This window comes from Meleagris gallopavo, chromosome 1 (assembly GCF_905368555.1).
Source record: "Meleagris gallopavo chromosome 1, MGAL_WU_HG_1.1, whole genome shotgun sequence".
Taxonomy (NCBI): domain Eukaryota; kingdom Metazoa; phylum Chordata; class Aves; order Galliformes; family Phasianidae; genus Meleagris; species Meleagris gallopavo.
Window position 1 is genome coordinate 52,738,691 of NC_139404.1, and position 27,677 is coordinate 52,766,367.

At 43.1% G+C, this 27,677-nt stretch overlaps 1 protein-coding gene across 3 annotated transcripts in view; it reads right to left on the reverse strand.

The window, feature by feature from the left end:
• ABTB3 (ankyrin repeat and BTB domain containing 3) overlaps positions 1-27,677 on the reverse strand; it is a 167,841-nt gene that overhangs the window by 29,503 nt on the left and 110,661 nt on the right. For all 3 annotated transcript variants that reach the window (XM_085227593.1, XM_085227582.1, XM_085227591.1), the window contains exons 4-6: positions 18,333-18,485; positions 4,944-5,109; positions 1,748-1,837 (exon numbers count right to left, since the gene is read on the reverse strand). In XM_085227593.1, the coding sequence (XP_085083719.1) occupies positions 1,748-1,837; positions 4,944-5,109; positions 18,333-18,485 (409 nt within the window). The remainder of the gene's footprint in view (positions 1-1,747; positions 1,838-4,943; positions 5,110-18,332; positions 18,486-27,677) is intronic.

The following is a 27,677-nucleotide window of genomic DNA, read 5'->3' on the forward strand; positions in this document are numbered from 1 at the left end:
CTCCTCCAGCATGAATTCCCACTGTTGCCCGTGGCAAGCGGCAGAGAAAAATGAAGTCATTTTAACTCCTTTGCTCCTTTTTGATTGCAATTCTCTTCAGTTGACACGGTGTTTGCAAAAGACCTGTGGCTGGCAGAGCTCTGAAAACCTCAATTGAGATTTGCTGTGCATCTACAGGTCCCACTGATTCCAAAGTGGATTGCAGCTTTTCAGCACATCTGGAGATGAGTCCATTTTCGATAAACATGGGCAATCAAAAATGGAGGCACCCAGCATTTGAGGCTACTTTTGGAAATATATATGTATATATATATATATAACTGATTTGCAAAGTGAAATAAGAAAAATGATGCAGGCACCTGACAGGGTATTTATTTTTGTTCATGGTTGATTTGCCTTTTTTTGCCGTAATTGCCCAATTTGCACAGTTGGTTGTGGTGTGCACAAATCATCTTCTAATTGCACACCATAATTATTCATAGTTCTTGTCCCAAAGTGTTTTCATTTGATTTGAGAGCAAACACTCTACAGAAATGAATCAGGGAGGTTCAAATTTCTCACTGGAGCTGTTCTTTCAGATGTCAGCAGTTTCAGGAAGAAAAAACTGTTTAAATTTGCATTTGGTTCAAGTCTGGAAGATTACTGGCCCAATTGGAAGGGCCAGGATTTCTGCTCCTAGTGATAACCAAATAATGCTCTGAGCTGTAGGATCAGAGCAGCAGGAGAGATCAGCCCATGCTCATCCATTCTTTGGTTTGTCTATCTACACTGCTAAACAGGGTTCAAATGCTCAGTTATTGCTGGCTCCGAGGGCAGCTCACTTGAATTGTGGGAAAGAAGAGGTGAGAGTGGATTCCATGAGGAATCATCAGCTGACTTCACACAAGACACCAAAGAGCAATAAGATAGTAACAGCTATCAGTCTCATACAGGTGACATCTATTTCTGCTTTTAAATTCAATGTTTTAGAAGTGCAAAATGTCTGGCTGAAAGCAGCACCTACAATTTATCAGCTCATTCAAATCCAAACAGAACAGATGGAACACAGATAAGTGAAGCAGACAGCTTAATTTACTCATGACCTCCACAAATTGAGACTGGAACCATTAACAAATAATTCTCTCATGGATTTTCAAACAATGGATTTTTAAAAAATGTACATACCTGCATTGCACTGAGTCGGACCACAATCTGTTTGGTGGACAGATTGTAAGTTTTTGATGTGCATTCATCAAAGAGATGTTAATATTCTGGAAGCTTCAAGCTCCTCATCCAACAGTTTTCAGACCAAAGCATTTCATAAAACAAAGCAGAGGACACTGCACTTGTGTGCTGGGGATGCTTAGACGGAACATCCCAAGACATACAAACACACAAGCTGTACCAGGCTATCAGACAGACATTTCTATTACCCTCTTCATTTTTACTCAGCTGAGATTCAGGGATTCTTTCCATCACTATCAGAGCTGAGCTCTGTGCTAATGCTAATACCCATTTTCATTTCCAGTACGTAAATACAACTAACTAAAAATTACCTGTGGGGTAAGTCTGATGACTTGACCCTTTCTGAGAAGTGAATCCAAATGTTAACCTAGTCTGATTTCACTATTCATTTCAAGTGGTGTTGTTCAGGACAAGATAATTTTATCTTTATTTCTTGGGATTTTCCCTCTGCTACTGTTTGAGGGGGTAGTTTAAGATGTCAACAAACAACAGAACAAAGATACAACCAACAAAAAGTCCTCACCTCAGCATTCAGATCTGCTCCAGCATCTAGCAGCATCTGCACCATAGCCTCATCACCCCTGACACAAGCATACATCAGTGGAGTCATGCCCTAGTCATTTTTTGGAGTTAAAAAACAAAGGAATTGACAAATTTAACACAGAACTCTTCTGATTTTTTAAAAATAATTAGTTAATTATATATCATTAAAACTAACAGTATGTATTTAATGAAATCCATTACCTCTGTTACAGTCATGCCCCTCAGACTAACAAAAGCAAACCATTTTGTAAAATCTCCATTTTCATTGTCACTTTGGCTGTTCTGTTTCCATGTTACCCTTGACATTCTCAATATAGCCACTGAAATAGCATCTGTAAGCCTCACCTCCATGTTTATGTACAAAACTCAGCATCTTTGCCTTTTCTGTGGGACCCCACGGAGAAATGTCCTTATCAAAACAACCATACACCCACCGATAGTTTTTAAGAATGAAAATCTTATTCAGTTTTCTGTGATCACTGTTTCTTAAAATCTAACTGACAGAGAGCCTTTAAAACCATCCAAAGCTCCTCTTGTAGTAGATTTGGGCACAGTTTTTTCCATATGGATACCGTAAGGGGCTGGAGATGCAAATGCTTTGTATTGCACTCTTTGGTAAACAAAGACTTAATTTTAAATGAAATGCTAAACAGCTGCTGTCTCTAGGAAAGCATGTCCCTGTTTGGAGGAGAACTAGATTAACTGACCCCTCACTATAGAACGAGCACTATACAATTTGTATTAGTCTAAAATACCTGCAGCACCTGGTCACCATTTCCCTTGAGAGAAGTACTATTATGGTTGTGGTAATGCATCTAGATGAAACGGTGAAAAAATCATTAGATCTACCATAAATTATAATAGAAAAGGCTGCTTATTAAATACAGTAGGTGGTGTTGACCAACAGCCACCAGTTGTTTTGCAGTACATTTACTGCAGCATGTGGCTACCTCTGATGTGTGTTTGTAGCCTCCCTCAAGGTTCTCTGGTAAAATTCCAGTCAGATGGCAGCAGGCTCACTGTTTAATCTGAGTGCTGCCACAAAGTGAAATTATTTTCAGAGGCACAAGAGGTGCCCAGCATGGCCAGACACAGAGCCATGCCACTGCTCTTCCTGGCCAGAGCTCAATAGCACTGCTTTTGCTGAACTACCCATTCTTCCTGTGCACACCGCGTTGAAGGTAGCAGGCACTTGCATGTGGAAGGATTGTAGAAAAAATAAAAATTATGGTTTGTTCCTGCAAGGTAGACACAGTTCCCTTTAAATGCAAGGAGCAGAACACTTTTGGAGATACAGCAAAAGGGAACGAGAAATTTGGGCCTCCTGCTATAATTAAAAAACAGCTTCACTCAAGGCAAGGACAGGTGTGGGTGACTTGAAGTTACTTGCAAGGAGAATTTGAAACAACTTCAGCTACAGTTAGTGGCAAAATACTTCTTTTGGTAGTTAATAAACAGTACCAGAGAAAATGATCCACCAGAACTACAAAAAAAAGTGCTTGGGCCTTGAAATACAGTGACTGGTTGGTGGCTTAAAATTAAGTTGACTTAAATTATTATTTCAAATTCTCTAACTGGTGTCAGTCAATGATTAAATCAAGCATTTAGCACACGACTTTGAAAACCTGCATGACCCAGCATTTGCAAAGCCAGGAGCCCCATGGCAACTCCTGAGTGCCACACGTCTTCTGGACCCACTGAAACTGATGGGAGACTTACCATTGACAAAAAGGGGCCCTGAATGTCATGCTGTGGTATCGGGGTTTTCCACTGCTTCCGAACTCCCCTTCCCTTGCACTGCTGTCCCTCCTGCCTAACCCCAGGCTTGATCTGCAGCTCAGCCTTTCAGCATCCCTCAAACCCCTCTCTTTGCATGTGGGAGGAATGGGATTTTAATGAGCCCACCATTACCATTCTATGCACACAGGAACACGGTAACAACATGAAAAATCAACACTAGGGCATTAGGGTTTTGGCAAAATAAAAATGACTCTTTTTCTTTCAGCCTTGTATAACTTCCAGCTCTGTCCTGCAAGATGTGGGATATCTGCTTCGGGGAAGCATTTAAGAACTTTCACTCAAATGGGATGTAAGCATGTGTTCAGAGTTAAGCATGTAATTAAGTACTTTGATTCATCAAGTTAGAATGTTCCCAGGTTTCAGCCTGGAGGACAGAGGAAATATGCTGCAAAAAGTTTCCAGATTCAGACTAAATTAAAATAATAATGTTTTTTTTAAAGAATAATGTTTGAACATTAGAATGGGCTCTCTAACACAATGTTTTTTGCAGAGAGTACTGCCCTCTTCTAAAGCTTCTCTCAAACAAATTCACAATACTGACCCAAACTGAAGCTCCGAATTCAACATAACTCACATTCCTGGAGTAGCTTTCCTTTTAGAGGATCTAAACCAACTTATAACCCAACCGTGACTTTCATCTGGGGGCATCAGAAGATTCAGGAAAATTCCCTTCAAAAGGAAACCATAATACTTGTGTTCATTGTTGCCCTCATGGGAATGGGGAATGACCTCCCCAGCATCACAGTCCAACAGACTGCTGCCAGCAGGCAACTGCAGAGGCAGGTTTATCCCTCAACACAACCACTGGCCTCACGGAGAAGTAACTCCAGCGAAATCTAGGTTCCTCTGTAGGTGGATATTGGCCACAAAGACTAATGGAGTGGTAACGTTGCAGAGAGGCTTTTACATATAGAAGACCAGTTCAAACAGGGCTCAACTCAGAGTGACAGCGATTAACCTTCTCCTGCTGGGGTGGTGTATGTGAAATGTGTTGCAAATCCCAGGGCAGTTTCTCTTGGAAGATGTCCATCTCACAAAGCTCTGTCCCACATTAAAACCGCTTTAAGTATTCAGAGCAAGACTAAGCTCTCTTCTGATCTCCTGGCTTCAACTGACTCACATTTCTGTTAAGAAGATTCCAGGAGACATATTCACACCTTCACTCTGAGTTACCTAAATTCTAAATAATCAGTATGACCTGATATGACCAAACTTAGTTTAGCTGTTCACCTGGTGGGGCTTTAACTCAATGCGAAATAACGCAGGGAAAGCATTAAGCTCCTGACTATATTTAGTTGACATTTGGGCTCGTTTGCTTTGATAAACAGAAAAAAACTCTCACGTTTTATTTCTTCTTTACATTTCTGTCTTGTTACCTGTTCACTCATGCTGTTAATCCCATCCGGCCCCAGCAAGGCTATGGCCTGTTTAACCAGATCCGTTCGGCCACAGTTGAGCATCCGGAAGCCCAGGTCCTGCTTGAACTTCGCTTCAGTGGCAACTGCATCCAGTTTCCGAGATGCACAAAAGCAGTCGTCGATTCTGTGAAAGTGAGAAATAAAGTCCCTCAGAGGACAGTCAGAGGACAGACCTTGCTGCCCTTAGGAAAATAATACTTTGCCCTATCTTTGAAGGATGTAGGTCATGCACACATTCATTCTCCTTTGACCTGTATGCTCAAGGAAAGTGCTGAATGGGAAATGCTAATGCATACTAATGGAGACTGCCCTTGGTCTATCTTTCATGGGACAAATTATATATTTTCTTTTTTTTTTTAATGGGAAAAAAAAAGAGAGCTTTCACTTGATTTTTTTTCCCCCTATGGAAGTAACACACAGCGCATTCTCACCGCAAGGTCTCCCTCTGCATGGCGAGGTGATCCAGTCCCCTCAGTTTCTGAAAAGTTTCAGTGGCTTCAGTTAGCTTTGAACTAACATCAAATAAATGTATCATCATTGACAATACAACAAAGAGAAAACAACATTCCAAACGCCTTCAAGTGTCTTACCAGCACAGCCTCAGTAACAGAGGAGCCTCTGCAGAGCAGAAAGCACAAGTCCTGTAGACAAGTAAGTAGGGCACCAAGTGATCAGGTAAGAGAAAAGCATTTTTGCCAGGTAACTGTAGCAAAATATCATGCATCCTCACTGGCTGTGCATAACAAACGAGATATCATTCTTTTCAGATCTTATTCAAAAGATCCACAAGCTGCAAGCTGCTCAAGATCTCCATTTCAAATGGATGAAGGGCTAGGAATTATTTAGCCAAGATGTGAATCTACAGCTCCAGAGAGAGCAGGCAATTCAAATCTGATGTTTACTTAACTCGGTTTCATCTTATTAAAAGACAAATTTGCTTTTCTTTCATGCTGAAGAGTGTCTGGGTACAGGGTGGAGTCCAAATCCACAGTGCTTTTGGTTGAAGTGGGATAAAGAACTGGAAAAACAACACTTTGATTCTCCAATGACACCAGGTCAGAAAACAAGGGGCTACTTAGAATGAAGAACGAAAATCAAGATCAGAAGTGAAAACTGCAAATAGACAGCAAGCACTTGTTTTCTATTTCAAATGGAAAAAAAATGGAGCAAACAAAAAAGTATATAAACAGAACATCATTATCATTTAATTTTCTTCTTCAAAGTGCTGTATCGGTGCTTTATAAAATATATAACAGTGCTTAATATTTAACAGCAATATGCAAATAATACACTGCTTATATAGAAGCAGTGGTATGTAGTAACAGGTACTGTTCTTCCTCTTTCAGCAGAGGAAAGAAAATTAAACTGGAAATTCAAAGTATTTTGATCAAAGCTTCTGCAGGGCTCAGGACTGAAGCTGGCATCTGAGCCTGAGCTTGCTCTTTGCCTTGCTGGGCTGTGACTGGACTGGAAGCCAGCAGATATTTTGGTGCTGTTCACTATACACGTTCAGTTTTGGCTTTGTCTGCTGAAAAGTCAATGTCCTACAAATGCAAATGAAGCAAGCTTGGAGTACCATTATTTGGTGGGGAAACCAGAATGACACTTCATCACAACAGCATGCCATACAACACACAACCACAATAATACCGCTGTTAAAGCAGCAGCTGGATCTGCAGAAGTAGTATGCCTACAAAGGAGATGAACAAAGAAAACCATAACAACGCTGTTTGTTGCACAGATGTTTTTGAGCAAGGAAAAAGAAAAACCAGCACAGATATGCCGGGCTGAGCTCGATTACACAGAGATCCACAGGAGAAATTGCTGCTTCTACACATTCACACCGTATGGCACATTTCTGGCACAAGAGCTACACAACATTTGGTACTCGCTACCGCCATAGCACAGGATACTAGAGATCATCTGTGCTGTCCTTTAATGTACAACAAAGACAAAGCATGCTCACAAGTAGGTGTTGGGATTTTCAATGCCCAGAGGGAGTGCCTGGACCTCCCATCTCCAGCTGGCCATTTCCAGATGACTGTGGGCTGAAAGCAAGGTGGTTCCTCAGTGAAGCACGGCTCTGGAAAGATCTAGACATCCTCTGAGGACTGCAGAGGTGTCTGCCACTATGAATCATTGATTGTGTCAAGCCACTGCTTCATCATTTGTACCAAGATATATAACATATACTGAATAAAATGGGTCAAAATCAGTGCTAGCAGAAACAGGCAGAGCTTCACTGACGTCAGTCAGAATTGGTGCACACAGAACGCCAGTTGATGATCTTCTCTTCCCCAGAAATATGATTTTGACCTGAGTTACACACCCACACAAGGAAGGAAGAAGGAACATGGGCCTACCTTGCTTATTTCGTATGGGCTGCCCCGAGTTCTGCTCTGGTATGAGTTCAGGAAGCATCTACTGCTCTGTAAGTGACTCCTCTGAGAGCTGCATCTGATCCCATAGGAGCACACCAGTTCACCTGCTCACAGCCTATGAAGGGGGATTTTTTACCACTCCTACTGGGTATCAGCAAATTAGTACTCCTCAATCAGCTGTGGGGAATAAGTTTTGTTTCAAGCCTATAGCTTTGTGAGCAGCTGTGTAAACACTGCAACAATCTGGATTCAGGAGTGTCTGAGTTGCAAGGCTGCTGGATAGCACTGAAGACATGCCATCTAGACCAAGTACCACAAAGCAAGAAGCCTCAACTTAGTACCATTACCAGTGTCAATACCCCCAAAAGGGTCCATCACAAGTGGGTTATAGCTCTGATTTATGGAACAGTGGCAAAATTGGACCCAGATCATTGCTGCTCCCACCATTATCATATATTGACTAATAAAATGACTAAACTGGGGTGTTCAATAAAACAAGAACATGACGTAAGAGAATGGAATGGAGAATGTTTCAGAAGAGAAAGCATAGCAGCATCTAAAAAAGCCAGAGAAATGAGTGAGTTAAGGAAAGGAGATTTAACAAGTACAGATACAAAGCAGTGAAGAGACGGATCAAAAATGATCAAGAACTACAAGTACAGAATCAGAGAATACAGCATCATTTTTAACACTGGAAAAAGCCAAGTGGGAAGATGGTACAGCAGACAGAGCGAGCAGCCACACTGCAGAATGAAAATGAAAGAAATTGAAAAAAATAATGCAAAGCCATCAAAAATGAACCCTAAGCCAACCCAGCACTGCATTTGCTCCCAGGTCCTTTTTCTTACCAGGAACTGTGCAATGCTAATTCCAACAGTGAAGTAAGTACGAGTGGGGGTCTCTGCTCCATATTACACTAATGGATGTTCTCCCATCACAGACAACATAGAGACTCACAAACATTAAAGAATGCAAGATAAAAGGAGGAACAGAGCAGGCACCAAAGCTTGATGCATTCAGACTTCCCATCTTTGTAATGCAATGAATATACTGACAAGCTATGAAGAGGTAGGGAAAGGATGGGAAAGAAGCTTGAAAGATCAGGTTGACTAAGGTCAGCTAAACATACAGGGTCACTCTTCAGAGTTGTGAAGCTGTGCCTACAAAGAAAAGGAACTGGAAACGTCCCCAGCTGCACAGTCAGTTTGTGGCCCTTTTGCCAAGAAGTATTTGTGATCTTTCCAGTCGCACAGGATGCTGACACTGGCTTGACAGCTGGATGTCCCCTCCAAGGCCACCTCAGTTTGCTGCCAGATCTGCCAGCTGCCAGCACTCACAGTTTGTCCTTTTTCAAGTCCTCACCCTGCAAAAAAGGTGTTTCTTCATCAGCTGGGACAGCTATGAGAGGAGCAAATCTCAGGGGCAGTGCTCTCCCCCTCTTCTTGCTGGAGACAATCCCGGGATGGCAGGATCCATCCACGGCTGTCAGCTTCAAGGGCTCCAGGAGATGATGTAGTCCCCATAACGCAGGGGTTCAGTAACACAGCCTACAAGCTCACTATCCTACATCAAGCAAAGTATTGCCTTTTATTAAGTAAAAGGAAAACTAGAAGGTAAAATCTTGATTTTATTTTTAGTGCTAAGCTGCAACCATGTTTTAGATTTTTTTTTTAAAGAGGTTTGCTCCCAAATGTCTTTTAATTCCTCACCGATATTTCTTCTACAGCAGTTATCTTCAAGATCACTACCATGTTGCCACTGCACATAATTAACTTCACTGTGGCATCATACGGGCAATGCCATGGTAACATTAATTATTTGTGACTGGCCACTGTCAAATTCTGCACGGTGCCCATGACATTCTATCCTAATCCAAAATACTCACACTTCTGACAGGAGCCAAAGGTAATCTTCCTCATTTATAATGGCTCCTAACAGCAGAGCAAATTATTTTTGTCTTTTCCCAAACTCACATTAGGGCGATGGAATGCAGCATTTCTACGGCAGCTGTAACAAATGTAAGTTTTGTCATTTTCATTTGGAGTGGCTAAGAAAGGGTCTGTGTTGATCACATTTTCATTTGGAGTGGCTAAGAAAGGGTCTGTGCTGATCTTCAATAAGTATTGAATACGTCTGGGGAAACAGATGATTCAAAGTGTTTCCATCGTAACTGGTAAACGCAGCAGTTCTCTTATTGCATCGCTTTTTAATTATTTGTTCTCTTGGAGGGGATTATTGCCATAGTCAGTAGTGGACAATTAAAAAATGCAATGCTCTGTAACTGTTATAAAATGGAAAAAAAAGAAAAAAGAAAAAAAAAGAACATCCTAATTATGTTCTAAGCCATACGTGCCAGCATCACAAGCTAATAGTTAATTTAAAAGAAATGGAAAGCTGAATGTGAAGAGCAGCAGGACAAATGCTTCCCTCCGGTAAAAGGAACAAATCATCATTGTGATATCCAAGCACCAAAACCTTGTTTGTCCACTTGGGACCAAATCACCAGCTCTTTCAATTAAAAGAATGATAATCTATTAATTAAGTCCATCTCTTCAGCTCTGTTGAGTTTATTCACTATGCCTCTGTCCTAAATGTGAATGAGGTCTCATGTCAGAAATTATAGTTCAGCTGGTTGCAAGTCTGGAAGGAGTCATATTTTAGCCAGCAATATGCATGCATTTGCAATGCTTAATTTCTTGGGGTCAAGGATCACAGTTTTGATCTGGCTATGCACAGCCCATAGCACAAAAGGGTCCTGTTCCTTGCCTGGGGCTCTTCAGTGAGACTACAGACACAACAGCAGCAGGAGGAATGGTAGACGGTTTGATTTAAATTTGTGAGCAGTTTTTTTTTTTCAAAGACAGGCTTTAAAAGGGAATACGCAGCTGATATTAATAGGACTGCAATATAAATACTATATTGAGACAATCATTTGCATCTGCAGTTTGGAGAAAGCGAAACATAAGCACAAACATGTTGATCAAAGTGATGAAGAACACTGCTTTTTTAACATGGACATAAAGTATTTCTGTTTACTTTAATCAGGAACCAAATTAGACAAGAAAATAAAACTCCTCTGGATATTTATTAACCAATCTCTTATTCTTGTCAAAGGCTTGAAAATAGATTTGTTACAGATACTGGAAAACAGACTTAAAAAGTGATTTAACTATAAAATCAAGATCAAAATCTGTATTTCAAAGCACTTTTAGTATTACAGTCCCACGTACACAGGCCAGAAGCCATACTCAAAATTGAATCTGACTTCAGATTTTGAATAAGGTCAATGGAGCAGAGGAAAGATTGGGTACAAATTAATCTTTCACACAAACAGCCAACACAAGTCCTCCCTGGTTAGTGCAAGACAATATGTTATCTGTATCCTGATGAATGTATTCAGGAACATAGATAGAAAAGAAGTATATGAAGCACTGCTGAACTTGCTTGCAATGGAAAAAAACAAAAACCAAAAACAAACTCCTACAAAAAAGACTGTATTCTTAAGCCTATAAAAATACAAGTGTGTTCTACTGTGGAAGTGAAGACAAGGAGAAGGTCCTCCTGATCAATACATATATTTTTTTCATTACTGTTGTCTTCCAACAGCCGGTTGGCAGCACAGGTTGAGATTCACCTCAAGAAATCCATGCCCAATCTTTTAAGTAATAAAATCCCCTTCATCCACCGACACCATCTGCCCCAAGGGACTGCTGGATTTTGTCAAGCAGCTTGTTTGCAACCGCTTGCTCGTTTGGCATTTTTGTGCCCAATTACGGCGATAGACATGGCTGGTGTTAAAGGATTAGTGAAAATTTGTGGGAGAACAAGGACATTCAAGGAGGTAGGCAAGCACCAACCGCTCCTACTTAACTGCGGCTGTATCTAATTAAATAGTGGATTTTCTTAGCAATTTCCTACTCTCTTTCTCCAGAACCTCAGCCCCTTACTCTGCGTTTTAAGAGAGAGCAAAGAGCGGTAGAAATATTTTTGTGCTTCCACATCTCTATTTATTAAGTCTATTGATATTTTCATGCTCTAGTACAAGATATAAATAAAATATTAAATGCAACTCTTCCTATTTCACCTCTAAGTAAGAAGAGCATATGCACAGTATAGTATTTAGATGACATGGCAAATGGCAGAGACTGCTCTGAAAGAAGAAAATAGCACATCTTGCCTTTACATTGTATCTTTCCCTTTCCATGGTGCTCAGAAAACTCTCTACAGCGAGCTAAGGATGTCCTCACACTAAATGAGCTTCATTCCTGAGTTTGATAATCCTATTTTCCTAGAGAACCTTCATTAAGAAGGATGGTCCCAGACAGAAAGGCAGACTTCGTGTTCTTGGTTCAAGGCACATTGGAAATTAGGAATGATTTTCAATTAAAAACAGATTTTCAAAGGCATTCAGATACTGAAACAGCCCAGAGACCTTTCTGGTTCAGAGCCGTAAAGGCAGAGCAGGGTGAGGCTGGGATGGGGTAGCCACTACAGAAGCATACAAGACTGAAGTGTTAATAATCCCTGTCTCTTTCTGCAGCAAGGCTTGAACCCATCTGCACTTTCAGCTTAAACTTGCACATAACCTGCTAATATCCACATAGTTCTGTGTCCAGCATGCCCTTTAAACAGAGTGTTTTCCCTTCTGTGGTGTTTACTCCTGACGTATTTGTAGAAAATAGCCACACGTTCCCTCAGCAGTCACCTTGCTCAGCTACATGAGACCCATTCTTCCATTCTTCCAGCCTTCCTCTAAAACAACATTTTGACAAAACCCAGATCACCCAAGCCCATTCTCTCTGCCAGGTCCAATGTGAATATTTTCTCCACACAGACACAGTATTTGCTATTCCACATCACTTCCTACCAGTTACACCCACGGAAGCATCAGTATTTTCCAGCTTGTACTGCCCTTTGTGCATCCTCAAATTGCAGGTTTTTTTATTTTTGTTTTTTGTTTTCCCCACAGCTAAAGCAAAAGTCACTTGCGTGGTTCACAATCGTTCTGTGATTAAATACTGCACTATAATATTCACTGACCCCATTCAAATACTCAGCTCTCAATACAGAATATATCACCTTGTATATACAGTGTGTAAGTTACATGCACACCATTGTATGTATTATTTTTTAACTAAGCTGTATGTGTCTGCCTCACAGTTGTGGAAAACTGCATTTCATCCCATTGCTGTTGTCCCAGCCCTCAAGGTCATCCACTTTTTCCTGGATGGTTTCCCAAACTTCCTCTGTTTGGACAATGCCTCTCAACACCATGGCATCAGCAAATTTTAACATCATGAGCACACTGCTAATATTTATGCCAAAGTCCTTTCTGAGAATTAAAAAAGGAGCAGCTCTTACATCGGAGAGCTGAATAACTCTGGCTATAACCTCACTGCAACCAATCCATCCCTTGTCACCTCTCTCTAAGCCAGCCTCTGCTCACTTCCCAGTTCCTTCACTAATCCTGAGCATCTGCCTTAACTGAAAGCTCCCTGCATGGACTGCATCAAATAGCTCACTCGAGTCCAAAAAGATGAAATCTACCAAATTTCCTTGGGGTAGAAAATCACTTATGGAGAAGTTATTAGATTAGTCTGGCAAGCTCTATCTTTAGAAAATCTGTGTCACATTTTATCCCATTTTCCCCTCAACAACCTCTTTAATTAGTCTTTGCTTCTGAAACCATCCTAAAGCCTTGCATATTATTGACGTTACACTAAGGAGCTGGAATTTTCCTCGGATCCCTTTTCATCCTTTTCAAATATTGGGCACTGCTATTATTAATCCTTAGAGTTATGGTACCACTCTGAGCTTTGTAAAAAATATTTCCCTCTGACCTTCTGATTTCATGAGGCAGCTCTTTCTCATCTCTGGGATAGAGATGAGTGCACAATTTTGAGTGCATTAAGCTGCCTAGTTCACTCCCTTTTTGATGGCTGTTTTTCCATTTTCATAACCTTGTTGTTATTATTTAGTTTTCTTTCCCCGTCAGGATTTTCTTCCTGAAAACAAAGTATTCAGTCTTGGGTGATGGCATCTGTTAGCACTGCTGCACACCTTTCCCAGGTGCCTTCTCAAGGCTGGGACATAAATATACCAGTTTCCTCTCTGCGCTGCAGGAAAAGAGGAGAAAAATGGGTATGTCCATGGTCAGGAGCAGAGACAGGACCCAGGTTCTCAGCCAGTCAGAGCAGAAAGGAGTATTTACTGCCATCACTGGAAGCAAGCCCAGCAACCTGAGAGAACAGCACTGAGACAAGCAGCAATGATGCTGTTACCTCCAATGACATTTGACTACACGTATGGGAAGCTCTGTGCTCTGCACATCAAGATGGGATAGGGCAGTAAGAAACTGACTCTTCTGGAACTCACCCATGATGGCAAAAATGCCACTGCCCACCTCTGACATTTGAATCAGAGAGTCAGAGAATATCCGGAGTTGGAAGGGACCCACAAGGACCGTCGAGTCCAAGCCCTGGCTCCACACAGCACCACCAAAAAATCAGACCATATGCCTGAGAGCATTTTCCAGATGCCTCTTGAACAATGGCAGCCTGCGGTCATGCCCACTGCCCTGACATGCCTGTTCCAAGCCCACCACCCTCTAGTGAATGACTTTTTCCTAACACCCAAACTGACCCTCCCCTGATGCAGCTCCATGCCATTCCCTCTGCTTCTATCGTTTGCCACCAGGCAGAGTATTGCTTGGTTGGTTAAAATCACCCAAATGGAGTTCAGATCTGCTTAAAGAATCTTCCTGTGATCCTCATGCCAAGACCTGCCTCCAGTGAAGCAGCTGTGACCTGTGCTAGACAGTCACGAATGTTGCAGAAAATTGTCTTGCTTCTCTAGTGTTCAAGACAGGAGCCTTTTCATCTAGGGACAAGTAGAAAACATTCACCAAAGCTACTAATTCTGCTTCTCTCCTAGAGGCCAGCTCAGAGTGCTACAGCCTTCCATTGACCTAGGCAAAGGGACAGGGCACTGACAAATGTGAGAGGGCTTCTAGACACTGCTGCAGCCACAGAGAAATACCTAGCCTGACAAAGAATTGAATTTTTATTGCTTCTGGACATCAGAATGAACATACACGCCCACATATGCACTTGCACTCCAGACTATAGCCTTCCTTTAATTTCTGACTGTCCAGAAAATAGAGCTTCATTCAGTCATGTGCAAGATTGACCATGTAACAGTCTCTTGCATGACACTACCACCTCTCTCTGGTCAATTTGTTCCAGCATCTTTGCATCCTGCAGGATTGCCATAATATATTGCGAGCAGAAATAAAACCACTGATAAAAAAGACAGCAGTCTTTGTGCTGAACAATACAAGATGTTGCTCCTTCGCTCTGTTTCCCTGTCTTCAGCCTCCAGAGCCCGTATGCAGTCATCCATTAGGAATTCTCCCCATCACATCCAACACATTGGGGTTTTTGTTTTTATTTAATAACTGTGCTACAGAATGGAGGAAGGAAAGAGATGTGTGAAGAGCTGCTTGTATTTAGGTTGAGCAAGGGGAAGCTGCACTTTGCTGATGCAATGAAGAGGAGCAGCCAAAGGCAGGCATCTGTTCACAACCAGACAGACCTAGAGAAGTTCGAGAACAGTACTGCATTACTGCAGCACAGGAGCAGGCCCAACACAAATGACACCATCACACTCTTTTGACAGCAAATTTCCTTCACCCCTGATGCCTTTACTAACCAAAAGCCTAGTGCTGGAGGCAGAGCACCCACCTTCACCAGACTTATGCCAGCAGAGAGCTGCTTGGCATGTGACTCTCTACTGGCTACATTCAGCCGCTTTGGGTGGCACAACATGGCCCGGGAACAGGTAGGATGTTATTTAGGTCTGGTCTCCCACTATGACAAAGAATGTCTTTGGCACAACTTGTGCTTCAGTCTCAGCTAGCTGTTGTACATCCAGCAGTCAACCCATCTGTGAAACCTACCTCCTTGCAAGAGGTGGAGACAACTCTATTTAAAGCTCCCACTTCTGGGGGAAGGTTGAACATTTATATCCTTGTTCATCTCCCAAAGCTGGGAAAGGGTAGAAACTTTCTGGCATGTCTGGTGCTGTAAAATGAAAAGAGACTGGGAAGGAGACAGACAGCTTCTGACTGATTCCAACCTCCTTCAGTCCTATGCACACAGAAAAAGCAGCTCCTCTTTCAGGAGATTTTAAGAAATTAAGGAGATGGATTTTTAAAGATCAGAAGAGGGAAGAAAGAGAGGAAGTACTGGAATGAAAGGCAGGAAGAGAGCACAGATGATTTACAAACACATATCAGGAACCTCACTGTTGGAGTATGTGATTGTGCTGGGAGGTGTCACATGGCTCTGCTGGGAGACCATGCTGTAGTCCAGATAAGACACTGAACATTTGTTTTTTATCTGAACTTCATAGCCTTTGAGATTCTGCCAGAGCTCTCCCTCTCTCCATAAGTGCATTTTTCCAGTGTGGAAGCTGATTTTGCTTTATGTGTTAGCAATGACAGGTTGTGAATCAACACGACGGAATGATGCAGTTGCACAAAGCACAGGACATGGGCCATGGGATGTAACACATGGTGAATTTTTTGGTCTGGGTTTCTGTATTTAAGAGATGAAAGAAGAATGCTAAGAAAAGTCTAGAATTTGAACGGGTCTCAAGGTTCTACTTATTAAGACAACTTTATAAAAGTCATAAAAATATATCAAGCTCACTGCATTTAAAATCCTTCAGCTGCCATCCGTCACACAGCTTATTTATAAAGCCATCCCCTGCAAAGCTGCTGTGTCCTCTCCCAGTGTTACATTTATGGCATCAGTGCTTGCTGAGGAAAGGACATTTGGGAACACTCCCTCCCTCACAAGGAGGCATGGAAGGTTGGCACTTGGCTTGATGGCAATAAGAAGCAGAGAGAATCTGTACCAAATACAGATAAAAACCAACAAGAGCAAGATTTCAAATTAATATCCCGATGCTTGACATTATTGTTCAGAATAGCAGAGCCCTCTTCTACATCTCACGATTACAGGCACGCAGGGCCTGAGCCCCCACTGCACAAACAACCTCCACCACGGATGGACCTTGACACAAACATGAGTGCCCCAAAACTCATCTGCAGACCTCTGCCCGTGCAGAGGGGAGAGATTCTCACTTTGAGACATCAGCGGGTGAATCGGGCCCCTACAGTCAAACAAGGGCACGTTGCAATGTCTGGTCTCTGTGAACTCCAGAGCTTGTCTCCAGAATGATTTAGTTTTTCATTCCCATCTGATTAATTCTGGGCTGCACTCTTCAGGCTCATTCCTGCCCGTGAGACAGGCAGGACAACAGCTACTGCTTCCATTCATTAGGAAATGAATTCTTGATGGCAGCTTTAAGCTAAACACTGATTTGTTCCTCATCACTAATAAATTTTCTTTGGGCATAATGCAACTCTCCTCAACTTCAAGTGATTTTGAAACTTCTGGAAAATCATCTAACAAGTTATTCAGAGAATCACAGAATGGTTGGGTTGGAAGGGACCTTAAAGCCTATCGAGTTCCAACCCCTTGCTGTGGGCAGAGCTACCACCCACCAGATCAGGCTGCTCGTGGCTCCATCCAATCCAGCCTCTATATGTATACACACAAATACATAGACACAATTACAAATCTGAAGAATGGTACACAGAATTTTTTTAAGTGCACAAATACTTAACTATATCTACCTCCCTTTTTAAGACAGAATATTTACGATGCAAACATTATTGCCTTATTTGCAATCCTACCTAAAAATCAAAATAGGAATTTAATTTATGATGCCTTTTAGAAACCAAGCACGAGGTTCTCAGAAAGTGCATTGTGCCTATAAGTCTTGACACTTCAGTAGGGATGCAGAATGCTGCACTTCTGGAAATGAGGGTCAAGATGTTCACATTGAAGGGAAGCAATTACAGTCAGTATCTGAAATATGAAACGCTCCAGATTTAGCTTTTGAAATTCAACATATGTCTTCAATTAAATATTCAATGGCTTCAACTATAAAAATCTCGTGCAGATCACAAAGTAAAGTATTATGCTCTCTGGTGAAAGAGCACGTCAAGGGAAGAGTCAACACAACCCAGCTGCTCTGATGCAGGTTGTCACAGCTAATCATGTAGCTCATTGCTCTGCTTTCTGCGTCGCAGGGAGGAGTGCACCTAGTGCTGTAGGAGAGGCAGACTGCTGAAAAATGTTTTGTTTTTTTTTAACATACAAATTCATAAAGTAGTTATCAGTGAGTAATTTCTCCTTTGGCAGATTCATAATGCCTTTTCATACAAAAATCAAAACCAACTATGTTCTCGACTACAGCACAGCCCTACATCATGCTTTTATACATGTACATAACAATGAAGCAAAACAGACACTAAAAACATTCTGGCAATAAATACTTTAGGACTTCATTAGAAAACCAAAAGGTCACATCTGATACATGAAAAAGTCAAATTATCCAGGCTGACATTTACAACTAATTTGAACTGACATTAGCATGGAAAATACAATTTTACCATGAGAAGTAGTCTTACCTATAAGTTTAAATCTGCCCTTTTACCATTAATGCTGAAAACAAAGCACTGAAAATATCTGCAGCCTCACCAGTTATATCTCAGTATTCTAGGGCGAAGCAGTGTGAAGCAAACAATTAGCAGAAAATTTCAGCCCCTCATTACCAAGCAGAACCTAACAGTAAGAGAAAAAAGCCAGGCGAGCAGATTACGGGCTCGGTCCAGCTGTGAGATATTCAGGCACCCATTACCGTGCAACCGGCTTATCCACGGATGTGAGCAAATCCCAGAGCCGATTTCGCAGCGCACGCAGCGACGAGCCCGAGCATCCGTGCACCTCTCGGGGAAACGAGAGAGCCCTCTGCCTGCCTGCTAATTCGCCGTCACTGAGAGAGAGAGAGAGACACGTTTTGCACAAAGCATCCGATCTTTCTGTGGACTTACTTTAGCTGTCGAGGTTCACAGTCAACTCCGGGCAGCAGGAGCCTGGCTGCCTGCCGTACGTCATCACTGTCCACCGAGAAGCTGCGACGGTGCCCCGCGTGAGCCACGGCGACCCGAATCCACTCCATCAGGGGCGGCAGCACGATGAACGGCCTGGGGAAGCACACACACATCAGTGCTATGGTACCGACAGCAAAACAACGGCTATGGGGTGATAGCTTGTGGGGGTGAGTGCATGGATGCGTTTGCAATGTACAGAAAGGATGTAGAATAATACAGGGAGGGAGAAGGAAAGACACAAAATGAAACTGTAGAAGAGCAAACTAGCTCAGCAAATTTCTCAGCAGGTCTAAATCAAGAGCCCTGTCTCTGGAGCAGGATTAGTCAAAATGTCAGATTTATAAGCCATGCTCATTTACGGGGTCCCTGTGAGATCGGTGCACCCGCACCCGTCCTCCCCCACGTCTGCACCATGCATCCCAAAAGAGGGCAGGGGACAGCACAGGATGGCATCCTGCTCTGGATGATGCACTGAGGCTGGGCACACTCCTTGTTGCTTCACAAGGGTGGAGAGAGGGGATCCTGACCTTAAGTGCTCGGCACGTGGAGGCAATGTCCAAGGACATCTCCAGCATCTCCACTGACACAATGTGCACCTCGCTGCAAAGCGGGACCTCAACAGCTGCTCCCACTGCATTGTTGAGCAGCATCAGCAATCAGACTGGATCATCTCACTTTTATACCTCCTGCGGTCTGTATCAAGTTGCTCTACCTTTAGGTACTGGCTGTTCTGCCACGTGAGCAAAACCACTGTCCCCAAAGGGCACAGTGGGACTTGGTCACAGCCCCTACCCTGTCACTGCCAGCATGTGGCCACTGCCAGAGACACAGCCTTTCACTCCACAGCACCTGGGCAGCCCCATGTTCTAGCAGGAGCAGCCCATGCCTTACAAGAAGCACACAGCACACTGCTTGACCACATCTACATTCAAGAACCGTAACTCCAAGCTCAAGTTTAGGGTTTAAAAAAAACTAAAGAAGATCTGCAGCTGAACATCTTGGAAGGTCACTGCCTGGGAGATCACAGTGAACAAAACCTAGAGAGCAATGCAAATCACAGCAGTAGCCTTCCCACCCCCAAATGGTTTTTGTGGACATCCCAGCACTGATGGCATCCTCCATGGTGCATAAGAAAGCAAAGTCTGAGTGGAGAAGGGCTGAGGTAGGGTAGATTAGTATCAAATTCTAAAATAATGAAATAATAATTACAAAAAAAAATCTGCCCAAAAGCTACGTGTAAACTATGCTGAAAGTTCTGTACTTAGATAGGACTGCTGAAAACTATGTAGACATAGTAAGATCATTCTATCCAAACTGCAAAGGAGATACCATGGCTAAGGGATGTTAACAGAGATTGTTATAATATTACAAAAAAAAAAAAAAAAAAAAAAGGAAGGAAGAGAAAGAGAGATGAAGCTTGTAAATGACTGCTAAAGGAACACCTGCTATTAACACGCTTCTACCTTCTCCTCCTGAACCTTATACCTTTTATCAGCATTTTTGCCCTGGAAAAAAGGCAATCATTTTATCTTTCCTTCATGGCTCCCTTTCTCCTTCTTAGCCATACATTCTATGTTTATTAGCTCAGTATCTCATTTTGTTAGTAGCATCATCCCCTGCTTCTGCTTCCTTCCTTTCTCCTGCTCTTTTTTATCTGATATTGCTTTGCCTGACTTGTCTTGCCTTCTGTAGCCCCTTCCAACAGAGAGAAGAAAAAGGCTGGAGTAGGTACCCTGTAGGCAAAAACTTTGCATTTTAAATACCTAACTTTACTCAAAAATAATCTACCTACCCTGAGAAAAAAGATTTAATCAAATGTTGATTCTAGAATATCTTCTTCCTATTTATAGTTTTTTATGCCATTTATTTTTTCTTTTTAAGAACCAACTTTACAGAGCTCTGATATTAATGTCCTTAAGGAGGGATGAGATATTTCAAAAGTGCTGAAGGATGCAGAAGCCCTAAGGCCTCTGACTTTCCCTAGGACACCAGGTTCCCAATTCACATGAGAATTCGCATGTAAACGACTAACCTCCTTCTGAAATATGACAACTTTTGCTGACTTGACACTTCCATTATTATTCCATTCAAATGTATTTCCATCACCTTGAAATCAGGCTGCATTTGTTTCCCAGCTTTCCCTTTCTCCAGACCTGCCATTGCCATGGAAGGAGAATGATAAGAAGAGAACAAACTCTCACAACCACTGTGATCAGATTTCCAGAGCCCAGCTGGATCATAGTGATGGCAGTGGTCGGAGGCTGGAGAGCGTACACTATTTCACCCTAAGGAAAGCCAGGGACAAAAAAGTAGGGAATTCTGCTGTGTGCTGCTCCAGAAGGCTGGTGGCAAAGGGCCTGGCAAGGCAGCTCCCTGCAGCCAGGACTGCTGGGAACAACTGATCAGTGGGAGTTGCTTTCATCACTCACTGAGTAAACAGGGAAGCAGTGCAAATCATGCTAGAAGTGTAAAAATGCATATATTTACACACAGACCTTGGTGCATTGGAAACAGTTAACAGGAAGCTAAAGTCTAGGCTATAGTTCACCCTCCTATAAAACAGGCAACTTGGGAGCCCATTTATTCTCCCCTCTTGTGCAGGGCAGAAGCTCACCCAGCAGAAGATTTGCCCCACTGCAGTAATGAGCAGGGCAAATAAAACTCTTTACAGGAACTGAACCAACTCTGCTGTAAGATGTCATGTTTTCTCTCTTGATCTTGCAAGCTTCAGCAGAGAAATAGAAATGAATTTATTTGGTGCAATAAATCCTGAAAGGGAAGAGAAGCAGTGTTATAGGGAAGCTGCGGGATTTTCTCTGAAGGCCAGTTTTACTCTGCATGGGAGGATGTGGGATTCACTCAGAATATATTACATTCTTTTTTCCAGGACAAAAAGCCCCACCACTGCCTATCTGAGCATGTCAAGGAATTTGTGTTTTGAGAGGAGAACCAAATATGGTTCAGAGCAATAGGTTAAAAATACCCTTCAGGAGTCCATGCATCATGTGAAGTTAGTTGGGTTTTTTTGAATGCTATTTGTGTGCCAAAGGAGAAAGGATTACAAAGTTATAGGAAGGCAGCAATCCACAAGATAGCATGACATCAGCAAGATATGTATCACTTTCCAAATGACACTCTGCAAAACCAGATCAAGTGAATGCATCACATCATTATAGCACTCACAACTGATTTATCTCTGCTGCACAAAGGCAGGCAGCAACAAGGAGATCCAGAGCAGAGAAGCAGAGAAGTCATTGACCTCCTCCTCTACCCCCTCTGCACCTGAGCTTAGCGGTAAGGGCACACACCAGGCAACTTCCATGCACTGCTGGGAAGCTAAACATGATCTTAAGTCATGTCCCGAAAATGAATGGATTTTGGCACAAGTTTTGACATTTTCCTGAACTAAGGGAAGTACTGTCCCAGACGGGGATGCAAAGAGAAGTCTCTGTGCAGAGGCAGCCCTGGTCCCATGCAGAAGAGCTGCAGGGGGAGGAGAATGAAGAGCTCCCAAGAGGCCAGACCCTTCTCAGCACTGTCCCCAGCCCTTGGCAAGGGGACAACCAGATCATCCTCGAGATGCCCTCACTGCGCTCCTGCTTAAACTGAAGAGAATTATAAGGGCTGCTGTCACCACATTAAGACACCTATTCCTACAGGAGCAGCATCTCAGGCCTCCTTCCTCTTCCACATCTATTTGAGGCTCATGGGACGCACTGGGGAAGTGACAGCACATACTCAGCTACAGCTGTGAAGACCAAACCCTGACCTCACTGGCATTCCCTAATTTCCTGCTGCAGCCCCACACCCTACACTTTTCTCACAGCTATTTTGGGACAGTTCAGGACTCATGAGCTCCTCTGCTTTGCAGACATCTGCAGGCACAACTGTCTTAACTGAATCTCAGATGTTTCTTGCTGTCCCTCTCTCAGTTTCAGCAGATAGAAAGTGGCCACAGCTGTACAGACCTGACCTTGCTTTACCTTAAAACATAGGTCATTGCTGGCATTTAAAATTTTGAAAGCAACAAGTGAGAGTGAGCAGTACTTCTGACAACAGAGTCACAGAACATCCCGAGTTAGAAGAGAGCACAAGCATCATAGAGTCCAACCCCTGGCTACACAAAGCACCACCCAGAAATCAGATTGTATTTCTGACAGCAATGTCCCCATGCACCTTGAACTCCAGTAGCTTGGGGCCGTGACCACTGTCTGGGTCCTGTCCCTGACCCTGTCCCTGACATTCAGCCACCCCTTCCCTGACACAGCTCCATGCCGTTCCCTCAGGCCCTGTCGCTGTCACACAGAGCAGAGCTCAGCGCTGCCCCTCCGCTCCCTGTGAGGAGCTGCAGCCGCCATCAGGCCTCCCCTTAGCTCCTCTGCTCTGTGCTGAGCAAACCAGGGCCCTCAGCTGCTCCTCATACACCTTACCCTCCAGCAGAGAAGGGAAGGCCGTACCTTTACAAGAAAAGCATATTCAGACAAAGGTGGAGAGATGTTTCTGCTTGCAGATATGAGTCAGCAAATTTAAAATGATGCAAAGATCATTTCATTTGTTTGTCCTTAATGTTTATATTTTCATGGGTGTTGTTGAAAGAAAATCCCAAGATGCACATTGCACATTCTTGACTCTTACAATCTTCTTTTAGAAAACACAATAAAACCATATATATAATACTAACCCATTGTTAGCACTACTGGAGACCAGAAAAGTACACTTTCTCCAGTCCTTAGCAGACATTTTGAATGGGTTTCCGGGCTGCAGTACATGCATTTTATATTTAAACCACAAACTCCTTGTCTTCCTTGAGAGCCAACACTTCCCACTGCACTCCAGAGGTGCTGCACAGGGAGCCAGCTGCTCAACTCCTCTGTGAGTCCAGAAGCCTTGCTAAGCATGGCCCAAGACTCTGAGAAAGGCAGTTCTACATTTCACTCAGGCTGAAGGATCTGCCTAAGCAGAGAGAGCGTTCACCCATATGCTCTATGCACCCAGCCTGCAGTGCTTGGGTCTGCACCAGGAGATACGCAAGTCACAGGCCTTCAGCTCACACCCAGGGGTTGGGCACGCAGTCCCATTGCCTCTCCTGCACGAAAGCATTTCTGGGCAAGACCTGAAACACAACCAAGTCAGAGTGATGACTTGTCCGGCAGTGACAGCAGGGGGATGTTTCCCAGGCTGTTCTGACATCGAATGTGACACGCCTGGCTGCGACAGAAATCCCTGGAAAGAAGCCAGCCGCAGGAGTGCTGTCGGGAACGGGGCGCAGAGCAGCCCTGGTGCTACATTCCTCTCAATGGTGCACACAGTTTTCTCTATTTAACAAATCCTATAGCGATCACACGGACAGCTTAAGCCTTGCTTGATAAATTAGATTTAGAATACAGCCCCAGCACCGCAAGGATATGGTTGGTGCCTGACAGCAGAGCTACAAATGCTGTCTGTGCTGCTTCGTGTGCCATGTGCAATCCAGCACGCTGCAGGCAGCTGCCAATACCAATTCTGAAGCGATTTTTAACAAGTGGGAAGTTTGATACTTAGGATGCAAATGCAGAGGATGAATGAGGATGAATTTGAGATTCCCTTTCAGTGGCTCCCAGAGAAATAAGCAATGGTGATAACTCCTGAGTTCAGCGAGGCCATGGTTTTACCATGGGGTTAATACAAGGTTATGCCATACTAGCACGCCAAACATGTGTAATGTCTTCTGCAAACACACCGCAGGGTAAACCAGTTTCATAGCAGGACTTTCCCATTCTAATTTCTCCCAGAGGTGCAATGCTTGTGCTTTCTCCACTCTCAGCAGCACTCCTGTGGGGTTGCTCGGCTTTCTGCTCGCCTTTGCTGGAGTTCGCACCACAGAATGATTTAAAGCAGGGCCACATCTTCCTGGCTGTATTCTTAGTGAAATGGTTTTATGGCTATTTTATGGACACAGCCGTACCAAGTGCTGAAGGAACTGAGGAATTGCTGGGGAAGGCGCTTTGCTGCCTTATGAGCAGAATTAATGGGTGTCCCTGGACAGGCTGAGTGCTGAGCCACTGCTTCTCAATGAGTTGTTAATGGAGAACATGGAGAGTTAGGAAGTCATGAGGACTTTGTCAATACAGCTGTGGGTAAAAGTGGGTAAGGAACCACTTAAGGAAAAAGCATCAAACAAATCTGCAACTACAGATTCTGTGCTTTCCGGTGCTTAAGAAATTACTTGCAATAATTTTGGAAGCCTAGAAGCAAAACACAACCACGGGACAGATCCTTTTATTAAACTAGAAGCAGGAAGCTAGAAAGAAATCTTGGCAACAGTGATCTAATTGACAAATTCTTCCTTTTTTAATTCCCAGGAAAGCAGAAGAATGAACAAACCTAAATAATCTGCAGCCACCCGCACGTGAGGGCACCAGAGGAATGATGGTTTCACAGACAACATCTGGCACAAGACAAACGTCTCCATTGCATTCTGGCTGGATGCATTAGGAACAGTGGCCTCACAAACAGATCCACATCCCCTCCTGCACCTTCACACCTGCCAAAATAGCCATCTACATGGTACCCAGGGCCATGAGATAATCCATCCCAGCAGGACTGGCTTGTGGTAGTGCCAACAACACAGCCAAAAGGCACAGGGTTTATTCAAATCTGATCAGATTGAAAGAAGCATATGAATTTGGAGGTTGGGATCGCTGGAGCTTGAGAAGCAGGGAGTATTTTCCAGATTTTCTGAGAAATCCTAGCCACTTTCCTACTCTCCCAGCCTCATTATTGCATAGTATTTTTTCCCTTTCATTTTATGTGAAGACAACCACTATTATAAATAGACTGCATTCTTATTTCTTTACCTCCGTGAAGAGCAAACACAGAGAAACACTCCCTAGAAAATACTCCCTAGAAGCGAAATGTTGGATTTATTCAAAGGTAAACATCCGATTTTATGCATCCCATGAGACTTTACAGGAGGTGTTTCTTTTTGTGCTAGAAAGTGCTAACCCAGGCAGGACTACAACCATACTGGTTGCAGGGATTAGGCTCCAGCTTCCCTTCCACATCCAGCTGCTGCAGAAGAACAAGCAGGGCCTTTGCGGTTTTATAACTCAACCCAATTCAACTGTGGTTGAGAGCCCAAGCCCGAGTGGAGTAGAGATGGTTGAGAAGGAGGAGAAGCTCCCATTAGGCCACTGAGCCCTGCGAGAACTTGGGGAGTTCTCTGGCCACATCTCATAACCCTCTCCCCATCCTGGGCATGCATGATCAGGAAAGAGGGCCAAAATAGTAGCCAGGTTGTCTTCAAATGAGCCAAGTACAACCCTCATTCCAAGAAAATATTGTCTGTGGCCAGATCCACTCATTTTCTGGCTTCTCTGCACCAGCCGGGACCCAGAGAGGCCAGGGAAGGGAGAAATTGCCTGGATCTTCTTCCTTCTCTCTGTGTTTTTTCCAACATAAAAGTCATTGTCACAGCCGAAGGAAAAGAGGGAATAAGGAACAGAGATAAGGCATCAAGCCTGCAAATATTCTGCATATAAAAATGTCATGTTTAACAAACCCACTTCCTCATAATGCATAAAAACCCACCACGAAAACTGAAAACACCAGAAATAAGTCATGGACCATAAAGCATGCCTGCATATAAAGAAACAGCACTAATAAGTCTTTGACTGGAAATATGAAGGGAGGCTTCTCAGAGCACTAAATAGAAATCAGCTGAACTGGATTACTTGCTGGGCAGCCCAAGATACTTGCATCCAGCTGGTGCTGGTGAGGCATGCTACAGAGCACATCCAGTGGAAATATCTGGGCACGTGCTTACCCCTGCATCACTTCCACTTGTGTTTTCCAGCACAAAGTACAAACGCATGTTTGATTAGGCAATAGAAGGAGTATCTGTTCCTTCCAAAATTGACCACAAACACTTGGCAATAACACTGAGTACTTACTTTGGCCCTAACCACACACCACAGTTGTTAAACCGGTCTTCCAAAGGAAGACATTTTGCCAAACTGAATACTTGTAATATAGCAAAGAAGAGAAATTGCATCTGGCTTTATATAATCAGCATTTCAATTGCTCTAACAAAGAGAAGATATATCAAGAGTACCTCAGGAAAAGGAAAATCTATTAAAGCAAATGCTAAATGAGATTCTACAAATATTCCTGCCCCTTTCACCTTCCACAGGAAAGTCTTTAGAAATTTTACAAAACCAGAGCCTCATTGTTACTAATCTTTATAGTTCCACTGGTCCCAATGGCATTAACTCCCACAGATAGTGACTACAGATCAGGTGAGACTATCTTCTAATTTCAGTCACCACTTTTAGCGCAGTACTAACCACAAGAACTCTTGCTCATGAGGTAGGCCTTCTGCAAGAGCCAGGTTGGCTAACAATTCATGAAATAAAACTAATTTAGAAAGATATAAAAATTTCAAGTTATTTTAACTTCCCTTTCTGTTTCTTTCACACATGGGAATCAATAGAGCAAAAACCAAAGACCGTGCTGAGTGACCCAAACTTGGAAAAAAACAAAATGCCACCCAAAGAAAAATGGCAAAGTTCCCAGTAGCATCACTAATGCCAGAGTTTCTTCTTGTCTGATTTTCTATGAATCAATTTAAAAATATTTCAATGAAAATATCATATTATATACCACTTACAGTTACATATGTAATGCCATTCTCAAACACTGCTTTTGAGATGCAAACTTCATACTAAAACAGTAACCAAGCCCCATACATGCAACTGTCAGTGCATGTGTGCATCAGTTTGGCTCATACATACAGCATGGTACATCAGGACATGAATGTGGAGTTCAGTTTGCATTTGCACCATCATGATACACCATCTTAAACATGAATATCCATCTCTTTTCAAGCACTGGCCATTCCTCTCATCTCCTCAGTGGCAACTCCCGGTTCAGGGAAGTGAAATAACAGAACATACCTCAGACCACAAGTGGAGGCAGAGCTTGGCTCTTATTACTAGAAGAGGCTGCTGCGTTTTTGACAAGATGGCTTTATCTACATCTCCTTTCTTTACAGAGGATTCTGAGTCAGGACTGAGTCTTGAACTCACTTCTTCTGCCCTGGTTGATACTAAAGGGTGGATGAAGTCAGCAGAGCTGGATGCAGCCACATCCCAAGCAGGACACCCCGCAAGCTGGGCAGGAGCTCACAGCCCCAAGTTCCTCTTGTGCAGAGTACATAACCTACCCTGGTACCTCGCACAACAGGGGCACTGCGTCTTTAACAACCCCTCCTTGCTACACACTACTCTACTCATTTTCCACTTCCCA